Here is a 22,148-nt window from a genome sequence, read left to right on the forward strand (position 1 = left end):
CTCGCAATGAAACAAAAAAATATTTATCTCCGGACTAATAGTTAGACTCTTCAATGAATAATTAAGGGATTTAAAGTTTGACTCTCAACTATGATATATTACAGAAGATTTTTTTTCATCTAGTGAAAAGTGAGCCTAAGAATATTGGTCATCTAAATGGACCTCAATGAATATTTCTTAATTTACCGATAAGAAACTTCTGTGAAATCGGATCAGTTACCTCCAAGATTAATTGGTTCGAAAAATTAACTGGATTACTAAAAAAAATTATTTGACTCCGGGATTGTAGTACAGTAAATATTCCAACAATTAATCAAGCATCTAAGATTCGCCAATTTGGACGAACCTAAGGATATTGGCCAATTTGGACGAACAATCACAAGTATTTCTTAATTTACTTGGTAAGTAGAATGTGAAATCAGACTGTCTATTCAATATTAATCAAATTATAAGATTTAGATACCTAATATAGAAAAACTAATTAAATATTTTTAAAAAATAATATTAATTTTTGACAATAATTAAAAGAGGATATCACATTTAACAGATCAATCAAATGAGTACACCTCTCTTATAAAAATCATCAAATATGCATCATATCATATATTTTATCTCAAAAATATTATGTTATCATAATACTTGTAGCAGTTAATATAATATTATTATAACATTATAGTAATTACTAATTATGCAGCAACTATTTAACTAGATGCTATAACTGTTTAAAACAAATTTTAATCGATTTAAAATAATTTTAATTAAATCATTAAAAACTATTTTAATATAATGCTATGTATAATTCAAAACTTTAATTACAATTGAATAAATACTTAAATAGCTACTACAATTCATAAATCGATTTCGATAGATTTTAATAAAATTTAAATAATTTTGATCAAATATATAATAATATTTATATATAATAATATTAATTAAAATAAAATAATAATTTTTTTATATTATACCAACTATTAAATAATACATTTAAAAATTATATTTTTATATAAAATATCTAATGCCCTTTTGATTATTTTTTTTAAATATCCAATTTACGATTCATTAATATTGTGAAACATCTTGTAATTTGTTTATCCATTATCATTTTTAAAATACATGTGTTACATTTTACTCATTTATTTTTAAAAACAAAATTGTTAAATTTATTTTAACATTTAGTTTGCTCAATTTTGCAAAGCAAGTTGATATTTAGTCTCAAAATCTAAAGGGTAAGAACGGCGGAAAAGTATGCTCGCCTCTTTTTTCTTGTTTTTTCTAAGGGTAGCGTGACTAATCCAGTTTCAGGTTGTGTTCAGGCGGGGTCGTAGTATACTAACAGATCAAATTGTGGCCAACTCTTTCCCGTTGTTTTGAGCCCAACAATAGAACTAAACTAAAAAGTGTTTATTAAAAAATAATACTAGAAAGATACTCTAGTATATTAGACTGAATGAAAATAAATATGGATATGAGTTTAATAGTAGGATAGAATGAGAATAGGAATGAAAATGAAACCCATCAAGTTATATGAGTTTGATGATTCCCATAAATCTAATAATCATTCCCAAAATGTCATTCTCAAACTCACAATTCAAACATTATTTTTTACTATCATTCTATTCCCTCATTCCCAAACTCATCAACCAAACACCCCATCAAATCATTTTGGTGTCATTGTCACCTAAGCATAATCTAATCCCACTGCACAGACAAGAGATAGTCTTTGCAATCCAGAGCTTCCTGTATAGATCTCAGGACACACACGATTGAGAATTCTGGATTAAATAGATGGTCAATGCATGGTTCTCATGGCATAAAATAATGAACCCAGCTCGCTGCGATTACATCCATACTCACATTAAGCAAGCAATTGCAACCCCGTCTCCTCACTTGCAGTTTGAAGCCAAACACCATAGAGCTCATCGGAGAACAACACAAAATGTATCTGCAAGCAAAATTTATCAGCATATTATTCAACTCAAGTAGATTACATTCACAATCTACAAAAGTTAATCAGATGATTAGTTTCTATGAAATACCTTTGCCGGAGAATGAAGCAACAACAGCTTGCAATTTAGGGATTGAAGAATCACTTTGAATTTACACGAAAAACGGAAAAAGGAATATGAATATCTTAACAATAAACAAATTATGAGTATCAACTATTAGGAGTCCGGAATTCGGTATATGGTTGTTATTCCATAAATGATCTCAAAGTTTGTTAAGAATATATCATTTCACATATTTAAACTTTTAAGTACACCTTAGATTTTTTTTATTAAGTTAGAATTTCCTTCGATCATTCATCTACCTTCACCCCTTCAATTCTAATTCCTTAAATCCTAATTTATTCTGCTTATGTAGTAATAAGTTTTGTAATTGCCATATAAGGCAATCTTTGAACATAATAATATCATCTTAGTCTGTTTTCTCACATTCAAAATTCTAATAGAGCTATGCTCAACTGATATAGGATATTAGCTCTTTTATAATAAAAATTCGTTTTTCTAATGTCAAATGTTCATTTTAGCATTTCATTTTAATCACACTAATTTACTAGATACTATTTTATAATTGTTCAATATTCCATAAAGTATATTTAATAGTGTCATATTCTTATAAAATATCAATTTTCTCAGATTTAATCCTAAGTGCACAACCATCAAACCAAACATGAAAAAGCAACCCTTCAATTTCTGTTTTCATTCTATCACTAATATCTTCATAATATCTCCTGGTTGACAATAAATCCAAGCTATATAATACCTCTTGCTTGTAAATATTCCCATCCATAAAACTTGGATAGCTTTTCACGTTTTCTTTTCTTATAAGTGATGTTGTATTTAATGCATTAAAGTTCATTTTTGCTTTGGTTAAAACCTTTTGGTTTTCACTTTTCTGAGTCGACAATTCAAGGTTCGAGTTTATTCTATCTAGCTATTAGCACAATATTGTCAGTTAGTACTAAGAACAGCATCAAAATGCTTATATACTAATGAACATTCAGATTCCATGACACTATTAACAATTTCAAGGCATCTATATAAAGAGAACAAAGCGAAACATGAAAATAAATATCAAAGTACAAAACTTGAAAAGACCTGATGAATGAACTTAACCAACTTTACAATATGAGCATATTTTTCTCCATAACAAGGAAAGTGTAATCCATTTCAAAGAGTATGTAACTACACATCTACCTCTTTAAAGGTGTCAGGGAACTCTTTCAACACTGATATTGCAATTCTGGAAGCTTCTTTGAAAGGATATCTTCAACAAAATAGAATGAAAAATCACAAGAAAACATGAGCAGCAGTTAAACTTACACAAGCATAAACGGCTAAAATGGATACCTGTAAACACCACAAGAAATGGCTGGAAAAGCAATGTATTGAATATTATTTTCTTTGGCAAGCTTCAAGCTATTTCTGCAATAGAGAATGCAGATAGTTGAGCTTTAAAGTGATCATCAGATTGAAAGGCAAGCATGTTTTAAGTTAGAACAGGCATCAATATAGGAAGCTCTCTTCACCTAAATGCATTACTGAGAGAAACCTCAGGGTGCTCATCTTCATCATAAATAGGGCCAACAGTGTGTATCACATAAAAAACAGGCAACCGGAATGCTCTGTACACCATGTAAGTCATTTTGTGGTAATTGACAGGTAGGGTTAGCATGCAACAAACTATTGCATTTAACAGAAATAAAACATACGGAGTAATTCTGGCTTCTCCTGTGGGGCAGCGTACTCCTCTGCGGACCTCTGGTACCTTACGACATGCATCAAGAAGTTCTGGGCCAGCAGCTCTATGTATAGCTGATAAAAAAAAGCTCCAGTCTTCAAAAGGGAAAAAAAGAATTAAAAAAAAGAGAGAGAAAGGATAACATCCTTGGCAGAATTTAAATGCTACCTCCATCCACACCACCACCTCCAAGCAGTTGTTTGTTAGCTGCATTTACCTGAAATTTACCACCCATCACTTACTTGCAAGTTTGCAACTCATACAATAAAAACTAAAAGGTGAGACCTTATATAATGCTGTTGCCTTTTCCAGAGTTAGAGGAAACTTATTAAATTGGCAAAAAATGCAAAGTAGACATAATTTAACTACTTCCAAAACAGCAGCTTGGACTTGACTCTGATAGAGTCAAAAATTTGTCACTCTAATTGTATCAAACAATTTTCCTCTATCATCATGAAATCAATTCATTAATCATTTGTCACTTGAGGCCACTAGTTATCCTATACACAAACAATCTGCAACAAAGGCCTTCCAAAACTCCAAATCTTAACCAACCACCATATATGGTAGAGCTGCTGTCAAACGGGTCGGCCCGTAGCGGGGCGGGCCGGCCATTTGACAGGGCGGGCTAGCTAGCTGACCCATCATCTTGACGGATTGGAAAATCTCCAACCCAACCCAAGGCGAGTTAGGCGGGCCGACCATTTGACAGGGCAGGTTGGCTGACCCGTCATCTTGGCGGATTGGAAAATCTCCAACCCAACCCAAGGCGAGTTAGGCGGGCCAACCACGAGCCCACTAAAAAAAAAAAAAAAAATTATAGAAAAGATTAAAATTTTTAAGTTTGGGTTACGGATTAGGCGGGTCAAACTCACGAGCCCATTCAATTTTCCACTTTAATTTTAAGTTTTGGCGAATTTTTTTTTCAACCCATGGGCCAACTCAAGCCCCACGCAAGCTGACATGCACAGGTCGCGGACCCAGGCAGATCATGGGTCGGGCCCAAGCAGATCAGCCTGTCCGGGTTGATAAAATTTCAACCCAACTTACTTAAATTGTTTGGCGAGGCGGGCAAACCCGAAGGACCCAACCCAAATTGACGGCTCTAATATATGATGGAGTCAATTCATCAACATGACTCGATGACACCAGATATCCTATTTGAAGACAATCTACAAAAGAAGGCATCTATAAAGCAAACCATAGCCAAGTTAATATTTTCTCCTCCGTACTATGGGTGCAAAAAAATTCTGGGAAAAGTTATTCCAATTAGAATGAATTTCAACCTTAATGAGTGAAGTAAAGTTGAAATAGTATACAAGCATAAATACTTTTTATACAAAGTCCAACGAACTCCCAATAAACAGGCTGGTTACCCTTTAATGTTTCAATAATACTTCATAAACTTGACCCGGAGGAGGAGCACAAGTATTTTGGTTAAGGGACAAAGAAATCAATATGCAGAAAATATTAATGATAGTGAAGTGTAGTTCAAAAATTTATACAGGCATAAGTTTTCGCTGAAGCATTGAGTGAACCGACAAGAATTAGGTGATTGCATTTTCAACTATATTTCATAAAATTGACCATGGAACAACAGCCCAAGTTTTCTTGGAATAGCTAAGAGACAGGGAAAATCAGTATGTAGTAAGAATGAGGAACCAATATATTAAAAGTGGTTTAGCTGCATCTGGATATGTATTTCTTCACCATATCACGTACATCTTTGCAATATAAATAATGATATTCAAGATTATGCTGGGCACATGTACAAGTATTTCTGGTTGTGAACTAACAGAAAATCAAATGAACAAACTCACTGATCCTGTCCGAATCGCTGAACCAAGGGACACTGGGCACGCGGCACGCTCCCAATCGTTGGAGTGAACCTCCGGCTGGTCGAACGAAGTTCTGGCGATCCTGCACCAAAGTCTAGCCGGGAAGGGGTTCCCGGCGACGACCCTCCGACGCTCAAGTCAGGTAAGTGGTGGAGAAAGTGGCTGCCAAATTTTTATTATGCGTACCTTCGGCGAAGTAATAGCCTCTTTATATAGGATGGAGAAGGAACTGATGCACGCCTACCGAGGTGCGTACGTGTCAGCAACCCATACCACGGTATGCACTTGTCAGAGAGCTTACCTGACACCATGCTGCCACCGTCGAGCATGTCCTTTGATGGGACGGTAGGACCACCCGTTGTCAGACTAGAAGTATGGCATAGCCATACGACTTGACGGCTGTCAGCAGACGTCCCCGTCTTTTACCCACCGTCTGACGGGGGTGCCCGGCCCGCCGAGCGGGCGATGAACGTCGTCCGGACGGGCTTGATTCTTTGCGCCGTCCGGGCGGCACCTCCTTCCGCTCGGTCATTATACACTGTTTCATTTGAGCGTCGGAACCCTGGTCCCTACCAGGGTACCTTTTACTATCAGATTTCCCTTTCTTCTGAGTCCGGTCGGCTTGCCCTTTTCTCGCGAACCACTAGACCCTTTGACCTCCCCTCAGCGTTGACTCCTTATGGGGTTCCGGATTTTTACCGCCGGATCACTTGCCTTCCTCTCGAGTCTAGTCGAAGGAGGCAAAGTCCGACTGACTGGACCGCCGATCTGTCGAACAATGATCATTGCCTTAGGCCGCTCGGCCATGCATAAGGATGCTCAGCCGAGCGGCGATATCTTTCCGTTCGGCGATACTCTGTCCATGCCTTGTACTTTCTTGGAATCGATGTCCGTTGTTCTCCCACACTACCCATCACGTGCTCTGCGCACGGTAAGAGGAGCTCATTAAATGCGGCTAGTAACCGGCTGACACGTGGCGACCGTGCATTTGTCAGAGTATGGCGGTTGCGTCACTTCCGATGGGACAGCCGCCGTTTGAAACGGACGATCCGATGACAACCTCGATATCGACGACCTGGATCGGACGGTGGAGATCGTTTCCGGGCGGCGATATAAGACCCTTGACTCGGTTTCCGCCGCATTTCGTCTTCTTCGTTTCCAGATTCCTGTCACTCCTCCTTTCGCCGGCGACTTTGTGCTCAGATTTTCCGACGATCACACGGCAACTTCCGATCATCTCCCTCGTTTGTAAGATCCTTTTTCTCGCTCCAGACGCATTCCTCTTTCTGTTAATCATCCTTGTCAGTCGGTTTTCTTCCATCGCTTGAACCATCTTCTTCTATCCCGCATTCTGGCCTTTCGATCATGACCAGTACCTCGCAGTCAACCGGCGGTGCTCCGGGTCTTTGGTACTCGAACATGGAAAGTCGGTTCGACGAGGAAGACGCCATGCGCCTTACTCGAGCATATGACCTACCGACCGACCACGAAATAGTGTTAGCCACGCCTTCCGATCGGTCTAACGATCCTCCGTCCGGCACTGTTGTCTTCTTCCGTGATCAATTCCTAGCCGGACTACATTTTCCTCCTCACAAATTTTTCTTAGAAGTTTGCAACTATTTCCGCATTCCGCTCGGCCAAGTAGTTCCCAATTCTATTAGATTGCTGAGCGGAGTGGTAGTTTTGTTCAAGCTGAACGGCATTCCCTTAACCCCAAAAATCTTCCACTACTTCTACTATCCCAAGCAAGCCGAGTGGGGCACCTTTGTTTTCCAATCTAGGATAGGCTTCGTCCTTTTCGATAATATGCCGAGCTCCAACAAACATTGGAAGGAGCATTTTTCTACATACGCTTTCCCGAGCGGCCCTTTCCGCACCAAGTGGCAGACGGCTATGCCTGCGCAACCGGAGCTCGGCAAGTTTAGAGGTGACGCAGACTATCTCCATGCAGCCGAACAGCTAGTCGGTCAGCGCTATCACATTGACAAGATGCTTCTCCCAGGAGTAATGCATATATTCGGCTTGTCTTCTACACCAGCCGATCTGCCTTGTAGCATGAGTAAGCTTCCCTATCTTCCCCTTTATTTTGTTCTAACTGATTTATTCTCTGCTTCTGCAGCTGAGGTCATGTGGCGGGCCAGAGCCACCGAGAAGGTCAAACTGAAGGCCGCTCGGATTGAGGCGGTGACGAGCAAGGAGGCCGCCGAACGGGGCCTTGCTCCGGCTGATCCGGCCGGCGAAGAAGGTGAGGGGACGCCAACGGTCCCAGAAGCCCCAGACGCCCCTGCCCCTCCTGATGAGGCCACGGGCAATATAGAACCTGCGAGTGAAGCTGAAGTGGAGGGCCGTTCGGCCGATGATGTGCCGCTGCGCACTCGGAAACGCCGGCGACCGGAATCCGCACCTGCCTCTACACTTGATGAGCCACAACCTGAGCGGGGTGCAGATGCGCCGGTGCTGTCCGGAACAGTTTCCCTCGAGAGTACCCCGACCCCTCAGGATTCTCCGAGGGCCAGCTTGGAAGTGCCGCCGTCCAGCCCTTCGAGGACTCGACGACGTCTCAGGCGTTTAGGCGAGCTACCCACCTCTTCTGCTGGCGGGCCATCTCAGAGCGGGCCGAGCGGCCAGAATCTACTTAAAACCGTTCTGCGCCTCCCTTCAGAGGCGTACATGGCTGCCGCCGATCGGCCGGTGTTTCCTGAGCAGATGATCACCCTGACGGGTCCTCTCGCGCAAGCTTGGATAGATGCTCGGAGTCGTATAGCCAAGTTGACTCCCGGGCAGCTCGGCGACAGCAACCTTCAATCGGCTACCGGGGTATAGCCCCTCTCCTTCCTTTCTCTCTTATTTGAAGTTTTTAACCTGCTCGTGTTTGCTAGCAGAACTGGGTGGAGCAGATCGCCATTAGCGATCGGTTGGCCGAGCTGGAGGAGGAACTGAAGAAACAAAAAACGGCGGGGGATGCCAGGCAGTCAACGACCGCTCTGGAGAAGGCCAAGAAATCACTAGAAGCCGAGCGGAAACGAACTGCTGATCTGGCGAGCAAGGTCGTTCGGCTCGAAACAATGATTAAACAACGAGACAAGGAGATCCAGACGGCGACCACTCGGAAGCGACAGGCCATCAACGATATGGACCACATGAAGGTGGAGATCCGGGGGCTGGAGCAACGCATCAAGGATCTCGACGCTCTGCTGGCCACCGAAAAAGAGAGCCGCTCGGCTGATCTCCAAAGATTCGATGGGGACTTGAAGGATCTACAAGCCGCTAGTGACGCTGCCCATGCCGCGCTCAAGGAATATCAAGAGGGGGAGTCGGCCCGCTCGGACGAAGTGAGGAAGGCGTTCCTCCGCTCGGAAGACTTCGGAGAGAAGTTTACCGACAAGATATCCCTCACGTTCGAGGAGGCCATTAAGGCGGCGGTGGGCTATCTGAAGACCAAAGGTCACCTGTCTGCCGAGCTGACCATCCCCGACGAGGATCTGGCGAGCGTGATGGGCACCATCCCCGACGCTCTTTTTGATTTTGATGTGTGAGGAGCGTTTCTGTTTAACTTCTTTTTGAATTCCCGCCGTTCGGCCCCGATTATCTGTGTAAATGACTTTTTTGGCTTGCATATCAGACAATCTTCGGTTCCTTCCTATTTTAGCGAGAAATTTTTCCCTCGTCCCCACTTTAAGTGTTTTTTTTTTTTTTTTTTTTTTAAACTCTTCCGCTCGGCACCACTGATGGCGCTCGTTCACTTGCTCGCATTTTTTAATTCTGATTAACCATCTTTTACTTCGCGCTCGGATGTTTATAGCCGGTCGGCGCGGCTCTCGATTTTTAACGACGGGGCTCGTCGGCGCGTCCGCTCGGATTATTTATAGACGCCGGCTCGTCTCTAGATATTTATCGTCGGAGCTCGGCGGATTTTATAGCGGCGGCTCTCGATTTTTAACGACGGGCTCGTCGGCGCGTCACTTCGGATTATTTATAGCCGACGCGGCTCTTGATTTTAACGACGGGCTCGTCGGCTTGGATATTTATAGCCGGTCGATTTTAACGACGGCTCGTCGGCACGGATATTTATGATACGCCGGCTCGTCTCTCGATTTTTAACGACGGGGCTCGTCGGCGCGGATATTTATAGCCGGTCGGCGCGGCTCTCGATTTTTAACGACGGGGCTCGTCGGCGCGGATATTTATAGCCGATCGGCGCGGCTCTCGATTTTTAACGATGGGGCTCGTCGGCGTCCCAGTGAGACTACACACCCGGCCGAACGGCTCGGCCTTCGTCGTCGAGCGCTGGGCTTGTGCATAATCATCCCCGAGGTAGTATCGGCTAAAATGTACCTGGCCGAACGACTCAGGCCTTCGCTCCGGGCAATAACCTCCCTCTATCACCCTGATCAGCGCAGGGTTTTGGTTTTCCTTCCTGCCACACTAGTATGCAGCCCGGCCGAACAGCTCGGGGTCTTCAAGCCGTTCATCGGAGAATGCTCAATGTGTTTTTATCTTTTTGCTTCCTGCATCGCAAGCATATAGGCGACGAAAAAGTATATACATTTATATTTAGCGCACCTGTCACCCAGCGCGGAGAACGTACTCCTGGCCGAACGGCTCATGGTCTATTTCGTCGAGCATTTTGGCTTGGATAATTTACCTCCGTCCGAACGGTACGGGGCCTTCGATTTTCGATGATAATGCCTTATTTTCGCTCTTTTGACTTTTCATTTCTGCATTTTCAGTAATCAGTCGAAAAATGTACACATGGTGATTTACAGTGATACACCTTTCACCCCGCCCGATAAGGCTGGAGGTGGTTCGCGCTCCACGGTCTATCTAGCTGCCGACCGTCCTCATCCTCCAGATAATACGCGCCCGAGCGGAGCTTTTCGATGATTTTGAAAGGACCCGCCCATGGAGCTTCAAGCTTGCCGACGTCACCGACCGGCTTGACCTTCTTCCAAACAAGGTCGCCGACCTGGAACGCTGGATGACGCGCCGGTTGTAGTTTTGCTTCATCCACGACGGTATGCCATCACCGAACGGACGCCTTTGCCCTTTCCTCTTCTACCAAGTCCCGCTCCATGTTTCTTCGTTCGCGTTATCGTCATCGTAGCTCTGGATCCGGCCGGACTCACTTCGACCGGAATGACGGCCTCACCGCCATATACCAAATGGAACGGTGTGACTCCATCCCTTCTTTCGGCGTCGTTCGGATGGCCCACAAGACGCCCGACTATCCGCCAACTCCTCCCAAATGGTCGAGCCGAGCGCAGAATCCGAAGAATTTCCTTGGCGACTTGACCGTTGCTCCGAGGATAGGCCACGGATGTGAAATGTCGCTCAATCTGTAGCTCTTGCACCAATCCTCTAACATCTTCCATGTGAACTGCCGCCCGTTGTCGGACACTAGTCGGCGAGGGACGCCGAACCGACAAATGATGTGTTGCCGGATGAATTTTTAACCATTTGTTCAAGAATCTTTGGCGGCTCGGCCTCCACCCACTTGGAGAAGTAATCTCACCGCCACTAGTAAGAATTTCTCTGCCCGTCGCCATCGGAAATGGACCCACAATATTCATTCCCGTTGATCGACGGACATGAGATGGTTGATGCCTTCATCTCCTCTGGCGGTCGGTGAGAGAAGTTGTGATACTTCGCATGAAAGGCAAGTAGATACTGTCCGAGTCCGGCCAGGAGGATCTTCTTAGCTAACGACGGCCGCTCGGATGACCTCCGCATGATCCTTGATGTACTTCAGGATGTAATCTGAGTCCTCCGAGCTTACACATTTTAGCAAAGGACGCGAGAAAGCTTTCTTGTAGATGAGCGTAAACCGACCGGCTCTTCTTCCGAGGAGCCGGGCTGCATATTCATCGGATGGTGCGGTGCCCGAACGGAGAAATTCTATAATAGGTGTCCTCCAGTCGCTTGGAAATGTGAGGCCTTGCATCCGGTCGACATACGCCACCAGCAGTATTTTTTTGCTGAATGGTGACCGGCGTTATTGAACTCGCGAGTTTGGCTAACTCATCGGCCGCCTGGTTCTCCGTTCGGGGAATCTTCTGAATAAACACCTCTCGGAAAGTAGCTTTGAGTTTTTCAAAGGCCTCAGCGTAGAGCTTAAGCCGAACACAGTTGATTTCAAAGGTGCCGGAGAGTTGCTGAGCGGCTAACAGTGAATCCGAATAAAGTGTCACCCGACCGGCCCCCACATGCCGAGCGGCCTGCAATCCGGCTATAAGGGCCTCGTACTCGGCTTCATTGTTAGTCGCTTTGTAATCTAGCCGGACGGATAAGTGCATCTTTTCCTCCTGAGGTGAGAGTAGTAATATTCCGATCCCACTTCCGAGTCGAGTGGAGGATCCATCCACATATATTCTCCACATAGCTTCCGGCTCTGGTCTTTGCACTTCGGTCACAAAATCAGCCAAGGATTGGGCTTTAATCGCCGAGCGGGGCTGATATTGGATGTCAAATTCACTTAATTCTGTCGTCCACTTGATAAGCCGTCCGGACGCTTCTGGATTCAACAGCACCCTTCCGAGTGGACTGTTCGTTCGGACAATGATGGTGTGAGCCAAGAAATACGGTCGAAGGCGCCGAGCGGCTAGAACCAAAGCTAAGGCCAACTTCTCGAGCCCAGTGTAACGAGATTCAGCGTCTTTTAAAATGTGGCTTAGAAAATACACGGCTCTTAGCGCTCGCCCTCACAATCTTGAGCCTACAGACGTACTCGATTGACACAGATACATATCTGATGACTCACCCCGTCGGCTTAGCAAGACAGCGAGAGAATTTAGATATGTCTTCATTCTTCAAATGCTCGGTCACACTCTTCATCCCATGGAACTTAGTAGCGTAGATCTTGAAGAATGGCGGGCTCCGGTCGGCGGTTCTGGAGATGAATCTGGATAAAGCAATTATCAACCGGTCAACCTTTGCACTTCTCTTATATTTCTTCGGCGATGTCTTGCGGTGCTTTCACCTTCTTTGGGATTTGCTTGATTCCCGCTTCGGTCACTATATACCCCAAGCCCTCCTTTATCTCCGAACAGGCACTTCGGGATTTAGCTTGACTCCGTATTTGCGCAGTGGAAGGTTTCTTCCATATCCTTGAAAAGATCGGCACTAGGACGGATTTGATAAGAATGTCATCCACATAAACTTCCATACCGATTTGCTCCTTGAACACCTTGTTCATCAAGCGTTGATAGGTGGCCCGGCGATTCTTGATCATCCGGCATCACAGCAATATGTGTCGGCCATTCTGACTTACTTTCTTGATCTTCAGCGGCACTGATGATATCCTTGGTAGGCGTCGAGCATGCAATTAGCCGACCGTAGAGTCCACCAGTTGATCTATTCGGGGAGGATAAAATCCTTGGGGCACGCTTTGTTTAGGTCCCGAAGTCGATGCAGACCCTCCACTTGCCGGCTTGGAGACCAATACCACGTTGGCCAGCCTCGGGAGCTGCACCTCGCGTATGTGGCCGGCCTTCAGAGTTTCTACTTCCACCGGATGATGGCATTTTGTTCGCATCAAGTCCCTTTTCTACCTTGGCGGCGTGCGGTCGGACATGCAACTCGCCGCGCCAGCTTGGCGAAATTCGCAACTCATGTGTCGACAGACAAAGACATCGTGATTTATTTGGAGGCATTGGATCGCCTTCTCATACGCTCTTCCTTCGGATCCGAGGCGATAAAGTCGTGGCCTCCGGTCGGGTCGGATGGATCTGAACTTCCTCCTTTCATCATAAGTTAAGCGGGAGGTTTCTCGGTTATGGAGTGTACCTCGATTCGGGCGCCTTCCGAGCTGCTCGGATCGTCTCTATATAGCACCGCCGAGCTGCTAGCTGATCTCCACGCACTTCTCCTACTTTGTCCTCCACGGGAACTTTATCTTTTGGTGGAAGGTTGAGACAACCGCTCGGAATTCGCCGGGCGTCCCAAAATGACGTTGTAGGATGATGGAGAGTCGACCACCACGAAGTTTATTGTCCGGGTCCTCTTGAGCGGCTCCTCTCCCAGTGAGGTGGCTAGCCGGATCTGTCCGTCCGGCTGAACTCGTTGCCCGTAAACCCGTAGAGAGGGGTCGTCATTGGCAGCAGCTCGGCTCGATCAATTTGCAGGTGATCGAACGCCTTCTTGAATATGATGTTGACCGAGCTCCCTGTGTCAACAAATATGCGATGAATGGTGTAATTTGCTATTACCGCTTTAATGAAGCGTGGCGTCGTCGGGCACTTTACTCCTTCAAGTCCGGGTCGAAAGTGATTTCGGTCCACTTGCCGCTCTTGCTCTAGCAGCGTGGATCTGCGGTATCGGACGCCCGCCTTCGGCTCGATTGAGTCTCCTCCGGTCGGTCCCGCAATAACGTTGATCTCGCCTCGGGAAGTATTGTTCGGTTTTCCTCTTCCCGAGCGGACGGTCGTGACCGTTCTCTGGACGCCGGCGATTCTCCCCTCGGAGATCGGTGCCGCTTGGGTGTCTGATGTGTCTCTCGGTGCGGGTCGGTCGACCGTGGGTCTATGTCTCACGATGGGAGGAGACCGTCGCTTGGCTTTCCAAAGGGAAAGCTTGGCAATCCCTCGTGTTGTGCGTATCCGTCCGGTGGAGGTGCAGAACATGGGGTCCACCTCTTCTTTGGCTTGGGCCGAGCGGCAGCCACCTCTTGTCATGGGGGGATCGGATTGCATCGGCCCTCGGTCCTCTGGGTGGGCTGTGGCGGTGTCTTTGCTTCCGCGGCGTGAGTAGGTGCCCGCCTGGAGCTTCCTTTTTCGGCGGCTTGCGCTTCTTCCACATTTATATATTCGTTGGCTCGATGTAGCTGTGATCGTAGTCTCGGGCGGCTTTGGATGGCGGCCGGAAGAAGTCCCCATCCGAGGCCTTGCGTGGCGTTCATCATCGTCTCCGGCGTTGGGATGTCCATCGCCACTTGGTTGAATCTCTGAATGTAAGCTCGGCGATTCTCGGCTCTTGCTTGATGGCGAACAAGCGACACTTGTCTTCTAATGCCGGCTCCTGGCGAGTGGTGGAGGAAGGTCGTTCGGAATTCCTTGAAGCTCGTGATGGATCCGTCCGGCACCTCCGGAACCACCGTTGAGCACCAGAGAGTGGTAAGAAAGACGGCATTTCACCCATGGTGTATTGGTGGAGCGTGGTGTGTTGTCAAACTTACGGATGGTCATCCGGTCCGTTGTTCCATACTCGCCGATCGTCGGAGGCACGTAGTGCTGGGGTAGAGGGTCTCGTAGAATAGCCCGAGAATTGGCGATTGGTCCGCTCGGGAGATGGGTCCACCGGGAGCTTTCCTTTTCTGTCGTCTCGCCTTGGCATTTCGAAGAAGAGTCTCTATCTCTCCGAGCTGGTCCGGCCGGGTGCGAAATAAGGCCGGTGGAATGCGACGGTGGCTGGAGGTGCTTCCGCTCGGCCACCCGACGCAGATGTTGCTGTTGCTCCGGCCGTTCGGCTTCTGTTTTTGTTCAACAATTTTGGCGGCCCTTATCTCGACCAGAGCGTCGAGTTCTTCCCTAGAAAGCGTCACCGTGTGTTGTCGTCCAGCCTCGTCCATTGTTTCCGATCGGATGGAGGAGCGTTCCCACAGACGGCGCCAATTTGATCCTGTCCGAATCGCTGAACCAAGGGACACTGGGCACGCGGCACGCTCCCAATCGTTGGAGTGAACCTCCGGCTGGTCGAACGAAGTTCCGGGGATCCTGCACCAAAGTCTAGCCGGGAAGGGGTTCCCGGCGACGACCCTCCGACGCTCAAGTCAGGTAAGTGGTGGAGAAAGCGGCTGCCAAATTTGTATTATGCGTACCTTCGGCGAAGTAATATCCTCTTTATATAGGATGGAGAAGGAACTGATGCATGCCTACCGAGGTGCGTACGTGTCAGCAACCCATACCACGGTATGCACTTGTCAGAGAGCTTACCTGACACCATGCTGCCACCGTCGAGCATGTCCTTTGATGGGACGGCAGGACCACCCGTTGTCAGACTAGAAGTATGGCATAGCCATACGACTTGACGGCTGTCAGCAGACGTCCCCGTCTTTTACCCACCGTCTGACGGGGGTGCCCGGCCCGCCGAGCGGGCGATGAACGTCGTCCGGACGGGCTTGATTCTTTGCGCCGTCCGGGCGGCACCTCCTTCCGCTCGGTCATTATACACTGTTTCATTTGAGCGTCGGAACCCTGGTCCCTACCAGGGTACCTTTTACTATCAGATTTCCCTTTCTTCTGAGTCCGGTCGGCTTGCCCTTTTCTGGCGAACCACTAGACCCTTTGACCTCCCCTCAGCGTTGACTCCTTATGGGGTTCCGGATTTTTACCGCCGGATCACTCACAAATAATTAACCTAGGTTTAAACAATTAGAATGAAATAATGTAAGCTAGGCATGCTAAAGTTAAGGAAAAAACTTGTGAAGTGTTCAATGGTTATTGTGAATATTGCTTGAGTAGTTAATAAACAAAATTAACACATAAGTGTCATATAACAGGTTTAGTTATTTTTTAAGCAAGTATTAATACAATCTAGCATGTGTAGTTGAAGTTTTATATGGAAGTTGCATTATTATTTTATATATACAATGTTTTGTTTAATTGTCAATTTAAAATGTATCATATTAATAAAGTACATATTCAAATCTTATTCATCAACCCGATGCCAAACTTGAATAGATACTATCCTTATGCATTATAGTCACCAAAATATTCTAAATAATCTTTGATCAAACATGTCACAAAGTTGTATTGTTGGTTCATAATAATCAACAAATAAATAAGCTAAAAAATTAAGTCTATTTGTCTAGACTTAAGTTTATCAAGAAGCTAAGTTTCATCTCTACAATTCTTAAGTATAAGGATATTGGCTCCAGTTAAGCTTGCCACTCAATAAAAGCAGAAACGCTGCTAGAGCTTGATGAACATTCGAATAAACAATTTTGAACACAAATTTGTTAGCTTGGTTGAGTTTGAGTCAAGCTTGTTTATCTTTTTAATGGACATATTTATGCAGACTGAACTTGTTGACCTCATTTCCATCCTGACAAGTATTTCAGTTGGCTCATTGAGCCCTAAGATAATTTATTTTGTTTGACCAAAAATTGTTTTTATAGGAGTGAATCAGATGGAGAAGATGAATAATCTAGTTAATAATTATCTTAATTAAAAAAACAAATAGACACAGTGAGAAGAGAAAAAGTCTCTTAGTTGTGAGCATGCTATAAGCATTGAGTAGGCCCATGGGATGTGGGGCATTGAAAATAGAAGAAAACTACTAATTCATCTCCGAATAGTATATGTCTATGGTGTGTGCACAAGAAAACTTTCAACTTTAAGCCATTTATTGAAAGGCGTCATTCAAGCAATATAGTTGGGCTATGGCTGAATCACATTGATTAGACCAAATTTCTATGAAAAATAGAACATAGGACTAATTAGAGCTCATTGCTACTCAATGGAGAAAAATGTCAGCTTGAAAGTGGAATGCAAAGAATCATATTTTAGTCTTATTAGTGGTTTCCCATTTTATATGTTTCCTTTATTTCTTTAATTTCTTCCTTGAGTAGTGTTTGGATATTAAAAACCACCTTAACAAATTGCGCAAAGATCTAAGTCTCCAGTGCAGATACCACATGCCAAACTACCAAAGCCATAGCTTTTGGTTGTGCTAGAAAACAGCACCTTCCATGAAACAAAGTGATGGGACTACATCATCACATATAACAATGGGTATTTTAAGTTGTATAAGAATTATCATTATTTGTTTTCTTATTGATACCCTGTGTAATAATCCATCTCCAGCGTAACGGCTCAGCCTACATGGCCAATTCCACTTTAGCAAACCCAATACATGTGGCCATGCTCCAGATATGAATTGGACATTGGCATGACCAGCACACGATTAGCAATCCACAAGATCCAATAATCCGTTAGGGTTTTGGAGCAAGAGTCTCTATAAATAGCACACCTAATGGTGGTCTCTATTATCAAAATTTAAATTCTCTACTGTTTTCTTCCTTTATATTTTTACTGTTATATTATTTCCATGGCACCCATGGTGACTTAAGCATTTGAAGGGCCGATGACTCCCAGCATTCTCTAACGTGTGTTGCTCTATGCCAGTCCAGCCACATCTCGAAAGGAAGCTTCGTCAGTAATTTTCAGCGAGGTAGCAGATTTCCGCTGCATCACTTTATAGTCTCCTAACTCTCTGGAGGTCATGCTGCTCAAACTGGTTGAAAGAAGACTTCCACTCCTTCAATGTGATTTATACTTAGTGTCCACAGATATAAGTTGCCAAATCTGATCTCTAGTTTGTCTCATTGTGGCAATATCTCAGACGTCATTGGGGAAGTCGCGCCTTAAGCATGATCTTATTACACCGGGAATGACAATGTCTTCCCATGAAGAACGATGGGCACTAAATGTTTGGGCTTGCATCATGCAGTCAGATGCAACTAAACAAATATAGAAGTTAATACAGAACACTACTCACTTCCCTATACCAGGTCTGAATCCCCAAAAGATCTTCCTAAACAAAACTAGCCTAGCTGAAAAATTCATATAAAAGAGGAGAACAACAATCAATATCACTGCAATAAAAATAAAGAAATGAGTTCAAATTGAAGGATGCCGGTTTTGCGATACTCACGATCGCGTCGGTTGACCCGTCCACGGACCACAAGGTGATATCTCCTTTCTGGATCTTAAGGACGCTCAGAGGAGAGAACTGGAAGGTTAGGACAGATCCACCGGCGGATGAGGCCGAAAACCCTGCCCTAGCAGCGGCCGGGTGGGACGCCACCTGTTGTTCCATGCCGCTGGAGGAGGAGATTGGGAACACCGGTATAGTGCGGAAGGTCCTGAGAGGGTTCTCGACTGCTGGAACCCTGGTGAACCTTCTCAGAGAGGGAGTGATGAGGTGCCGAGCGGCTTTTGATAGCAAGAATGACGATGAAGCAGACGCCAACATTTGAGAGGGAGCGTCGCGGAATGGGTATCCTTCTCTCCCCGGTCACTTCGTTTATTATTTTTTTTTTTTCTAAATTCCTTATTTAACCAAGAATCTTTGATTTAAGTTTACGATGATCCCTCACTCCCGGTAGAGGTGATAAATATGTCAGATTTAGATCAGATTTTCAATACTGTGGGTTTATATCGATCAGAAAAATGATATGAATCTCAAGAAAAAGTGAATACACACTGATCTGGCAGTACAGACAGGGGACTTCTTTTGAGGGAAATCAATGATACTTAGGGTCAAAAGTCTAAGGACAAGATAAGATTCGGTCGATCGGATAAGGGTCCGGTCAATCGGCCGAACGGGTCAGAACAGAATCCAAGACAGCCCGGCGGGGAGTCGGGTTTCCAACGCTCATGGTGAACAAGGTCGCCGGACCGAACGGGTAGCCCGCTCGGCCGAGGCATACGACAGCAAGGCCGTAAACGGTTTCAGCCGAGCACATGACCGGGAATCTCCCGAGCGTACCAGTACTTGTATCCGATCGGACGTGATGGGACTGCCGAGCGGCTGGATGCTCGGCGCGGGGACAGAAGAAACAAAAGGACAAGGGAAACATCGGGGAACATCTTCTGACAACAAGTGTGTTCGACGACTAACCCATACGCAGAAGCATATGACGGAAGGTTCTACTGTCCCATCAGAGAGGTGCTCGGACTGTAGCAGTATGGTGTCAGGCAAGCTCCTCTAATAAGCTCATACTGCGGTATGGTAATAGGACACGTATTCGCCTCGGTATGTGTGCATGAGCCTCTTCACAGCTCTATATAAGGGTCCTCACACTTCCCCGGAGGTACGCATGCTCTGATATTCGAAGTCACTTCCTAGTTTCCTCTTGCCTGACTTGAGCGTCGGAGGGTCGTCGCCGGGAACCCCTTCCCGGCCCGACTTCCTTGCAGGTTCGCCGGAGGCCCCTACGACCGGCCGGAGGTCCACGTCATCAGTTCGGAGAGCGCCACGTGCCCAACGTCCGTTGATTCAGCGTTCGGACAGGATCAAATTGGCGCCGTCTGTGGGAACGCACCTGAATCCGAGCGGAAGCAATGGACGATGCTGGACGACCGCATACGGTGATGCTCTCCACGGAGGAGCTCGACGCTCTGATCGAGGCAAGAGTAGCTAAGCTTGTGGAACAACAGAAACAGAAGGCACAAGCCGAGCGGATAGAGCAATAAGCGACGTCAACGGCAGGAGGCCGAGCGGCATCAGAGTTCCGATCGGTGAATATCTCAACATGGGGTTGAGATAAAGATCCGGTCGGCATTCAAAGGGAAAGAGGATGGCCGAGCGAACCACCTCCAGCCTTACCGGGCGGGGTGAAAGGTGCGCCAATGTAATATATTCTGTATACTTTCCGTCCGGCTGTATATTTGCAATCCAGGAGTAAAAAATTGGAAAATTAGGCAAGTATAAGGCATCGTCAGCCGAATCGGAAGACCGTCGAGCTCCGACGTTAAAAATCGAGAGTCGTGCCGGTGACTATAAACCCTCCGACCGGAAGACCGTCGAGCTCCGACGTTAAAAATCGAGAGTCGCGCCGGCGACTATAAACCCTCCGGCCGGAAGACCGTCGAGCTCCGACGTTAAAAATCGAGAGTCGCACAGGCAACTATAAACCCTCCGGCCGGAAGACCGTCGAGCTCTGACGTTAAAAATTGAGAGTCGCGCCGGCGACTATAAACCCTCCGGCCGGAAGACAGTCGAACTCCGACGTTAAAAATCGAGAGTCGCACCGGCGACTATAAACCCTCCGGCCGGAAGACCGTCGAGCTCCAACTTTAAAAATCAAGAGTCGCACCGCCGACTATAAACCCTCCGGGCGGAAGACCGTCGAGCTCCGACGTTAAAAATCGAGAGTCGCGCCGGCGACTATAAACCCTCCGGGCGGAAGACCGTCAAGCTCCGACGTTAAAAATCGAGAGTCGCGCCGGCGACTATAAACCCTCCAGCCGGAAGACCGTCGAGCTCCGACGTTAAAAATCGAGAGTCGCGCCGGCGACTATAAACCCTCCGAGCGGAAGACCGTCGAGCTCCGACGTTAAAAATTGAAAGACTATAAACCCTCCGGGCGGAAAACCGTCGAGCTCCGACGTTAAAAATCGAGAGTCACGCCGGCGACTATAAACCCTCCAGGCGGAAGACCGTCGAGCTCCGACGTTAAAAATCGAGTCGCGCCGGCGACTATAAACCCTCCGGCCGGAAGACCGTCGAGCTCCGACGTTAAAAATCAAGAGTCGCACCGGCGACTATAAACCCTCCGGGCGGAAGACCGTCGAGCTCCGACGTTAAAAATTGAGAGTCGCGCCGGCGACTATAAACCCTCCGGCCGGAAGACCGTCGAGCTCCGACATTAAAAATCGAGAGTCTCGCCGGCGACTATAAACCCTCCGGCCGGAAGACCGTTGAGCTCCGACGTTAAAAATTGAGAGTCGCGCCGACGACTATAAACCCTCCGGCCGGAAGACCGTCGAGCTCCGACGTTAAAAATCGAGTCGCACCGGCGACTATAAACCCTCCGGCCGGAAGACCGTCGAGCTTCGACGTTAAAAATCGAGTCGCACCGGCGACTATAAACCCTCCGGCCGGAAGACCGTTGAGCTCCGACGTTAAAAATCTCGAGTCGCACCGGCGACTATAAACCCTCCGAGCGGCCAAGTAACCAAAATTACTTCGTGAACCTCTGGCGAAAATCCCATTTGCGAAACAGGATATATTCAGCCGAGCGGACCAGCTACACAAAATACTTCGTAAAAACCCCCTTTCGAACACAAGAAAGGTTGGATGAAAAGCGAATAGCGAAGAGAAGTGAAGGAACATGAACGGTAGTTGACGAGCCGAGCGAACAACACTCGTGTTGATTAGCAAAAGAAAAAGCAAGCAAAAGCATAGCATTAGAGAAATTATGGCCGAACGGCCGAATTACAAAACAAGGATAGTTTTTGGCTGAGCGGCCAAATTACATGAAGACTTCTACTCAAGAAAATCATAAATGTCCTTTGGGATGGTGCCGAGGAGCGTCGCTTGATCTTGGGCCAGGATGATGACGGAATCGAGAAGATGACCCTTGGACTTCAAGTAGGTTGTGGTGGCATTCATAGCAAGCTCGAAGGCAGTGTACATCCGCTCGCAGACTTTTTCGGAGAATTCGACCGAACGGATGTAATTTTGCCTCAAGGCGGCGACCCCGCTCGGATCAGCCTCCTGGTATTCTTTGAGAGCCGCTCGGGAAGCATCGGCAGCTGTCTGATGTTCTTGCAAGGCAGCCTCAAGCTTCTTCACTTCATCCGATCGGGCCGCCTTCTCGCCGGCCAGATGATCCATCAGCTCCTTAACCTTTTGCTCCAGACCCCGAGCCTCGACATTCTTCTTCTCCAGATCGGAGATTGCCGTTTTCTTCCGCTCGATGGCGAGGTTTTTCTTCCGCTCAAGCGTCTTCACCTGCCTTTCAAGTTCTCCCAGAGTGTAGGCCTGATCGACCGTCTTCTTCTGCTCGGCTGCCAGTAGATCTTGGGTCTTTTTGAGCTCCCTCTGCAGCTCGGCGTATGATGGACC

At 46.5% G+C, this 22,148-nt stretch overlaps 1 protein-coding gene across 3 annotated transcripts; it reads right to left on the bottom strand.

Moving 5' to 3' along the window:
• Positions 1 to 1,500: 1,500 nt before the first annotated feature.
• Positions 1,501 to 18,614, bottom strand: LOC122047388 (macro domain-containing protein VPA0103-like). Of its 3 annotated transcripts, none has more exons than XM_042608640.1 (8): positions 18,228 to 18,614; positions 3,910 to 3,958; positions 3,713 to 3,836; positions 3,530 to 3,625; positions 3,351 to 3,425; positions 3,198 to 3,267; positions 1,855 to 1,942; positions 1,501 to 1,737 (listed from the first exon to the last, which is right to left on the bottom strand). In XM_042608640.1, the coding sequence occupies exons 1-7, from the start codon at positions 18,546 to 18,548 to the stop codon at positions 1,856 to 1,858; spliced, it is 822 nt and encodes a 273-aa protein (XP_042464574.1). In that variant the 5' UTR covers positions 18,549 to 18,614; the 3' UTR covers positions 1,501 to 1,737; position 1,855. The 3 variants fall into 3 exon arrangements, with proteins under 3 accessions (XP_042464574.1, XP_042464573.1, XP_042464575.1); XM_042608639.1 differs by having other exon boundaries at positions 1,501 to 1,772; XM_042608641.1 differs by having other exon boundaries at positions 1,501 to 1,942; positions 3,713 to 3,815; positions 18,228 to 18,612.
• Between the last annotated feature and the right edge of the window lie 3,534 nt (positions 18,615 to 22,148).

The sequence above is a fragment of the Zingiber officinale genome, chromosome 2B (genome assembly GCF_018446385.1).
Source record: "Zingiber officinale cultivar Zhangliang chromosome 2B, Zo_v1.1, whole genome shotgun sequence".
Taxonomy (NCBI): domain Eukaryota; kingdom Viridiplantae; phylum Streptophyta; class Magnoliopsida; order Zingiberales; family Zingiberaceae; genus Zingiber; species Zingiber officinale.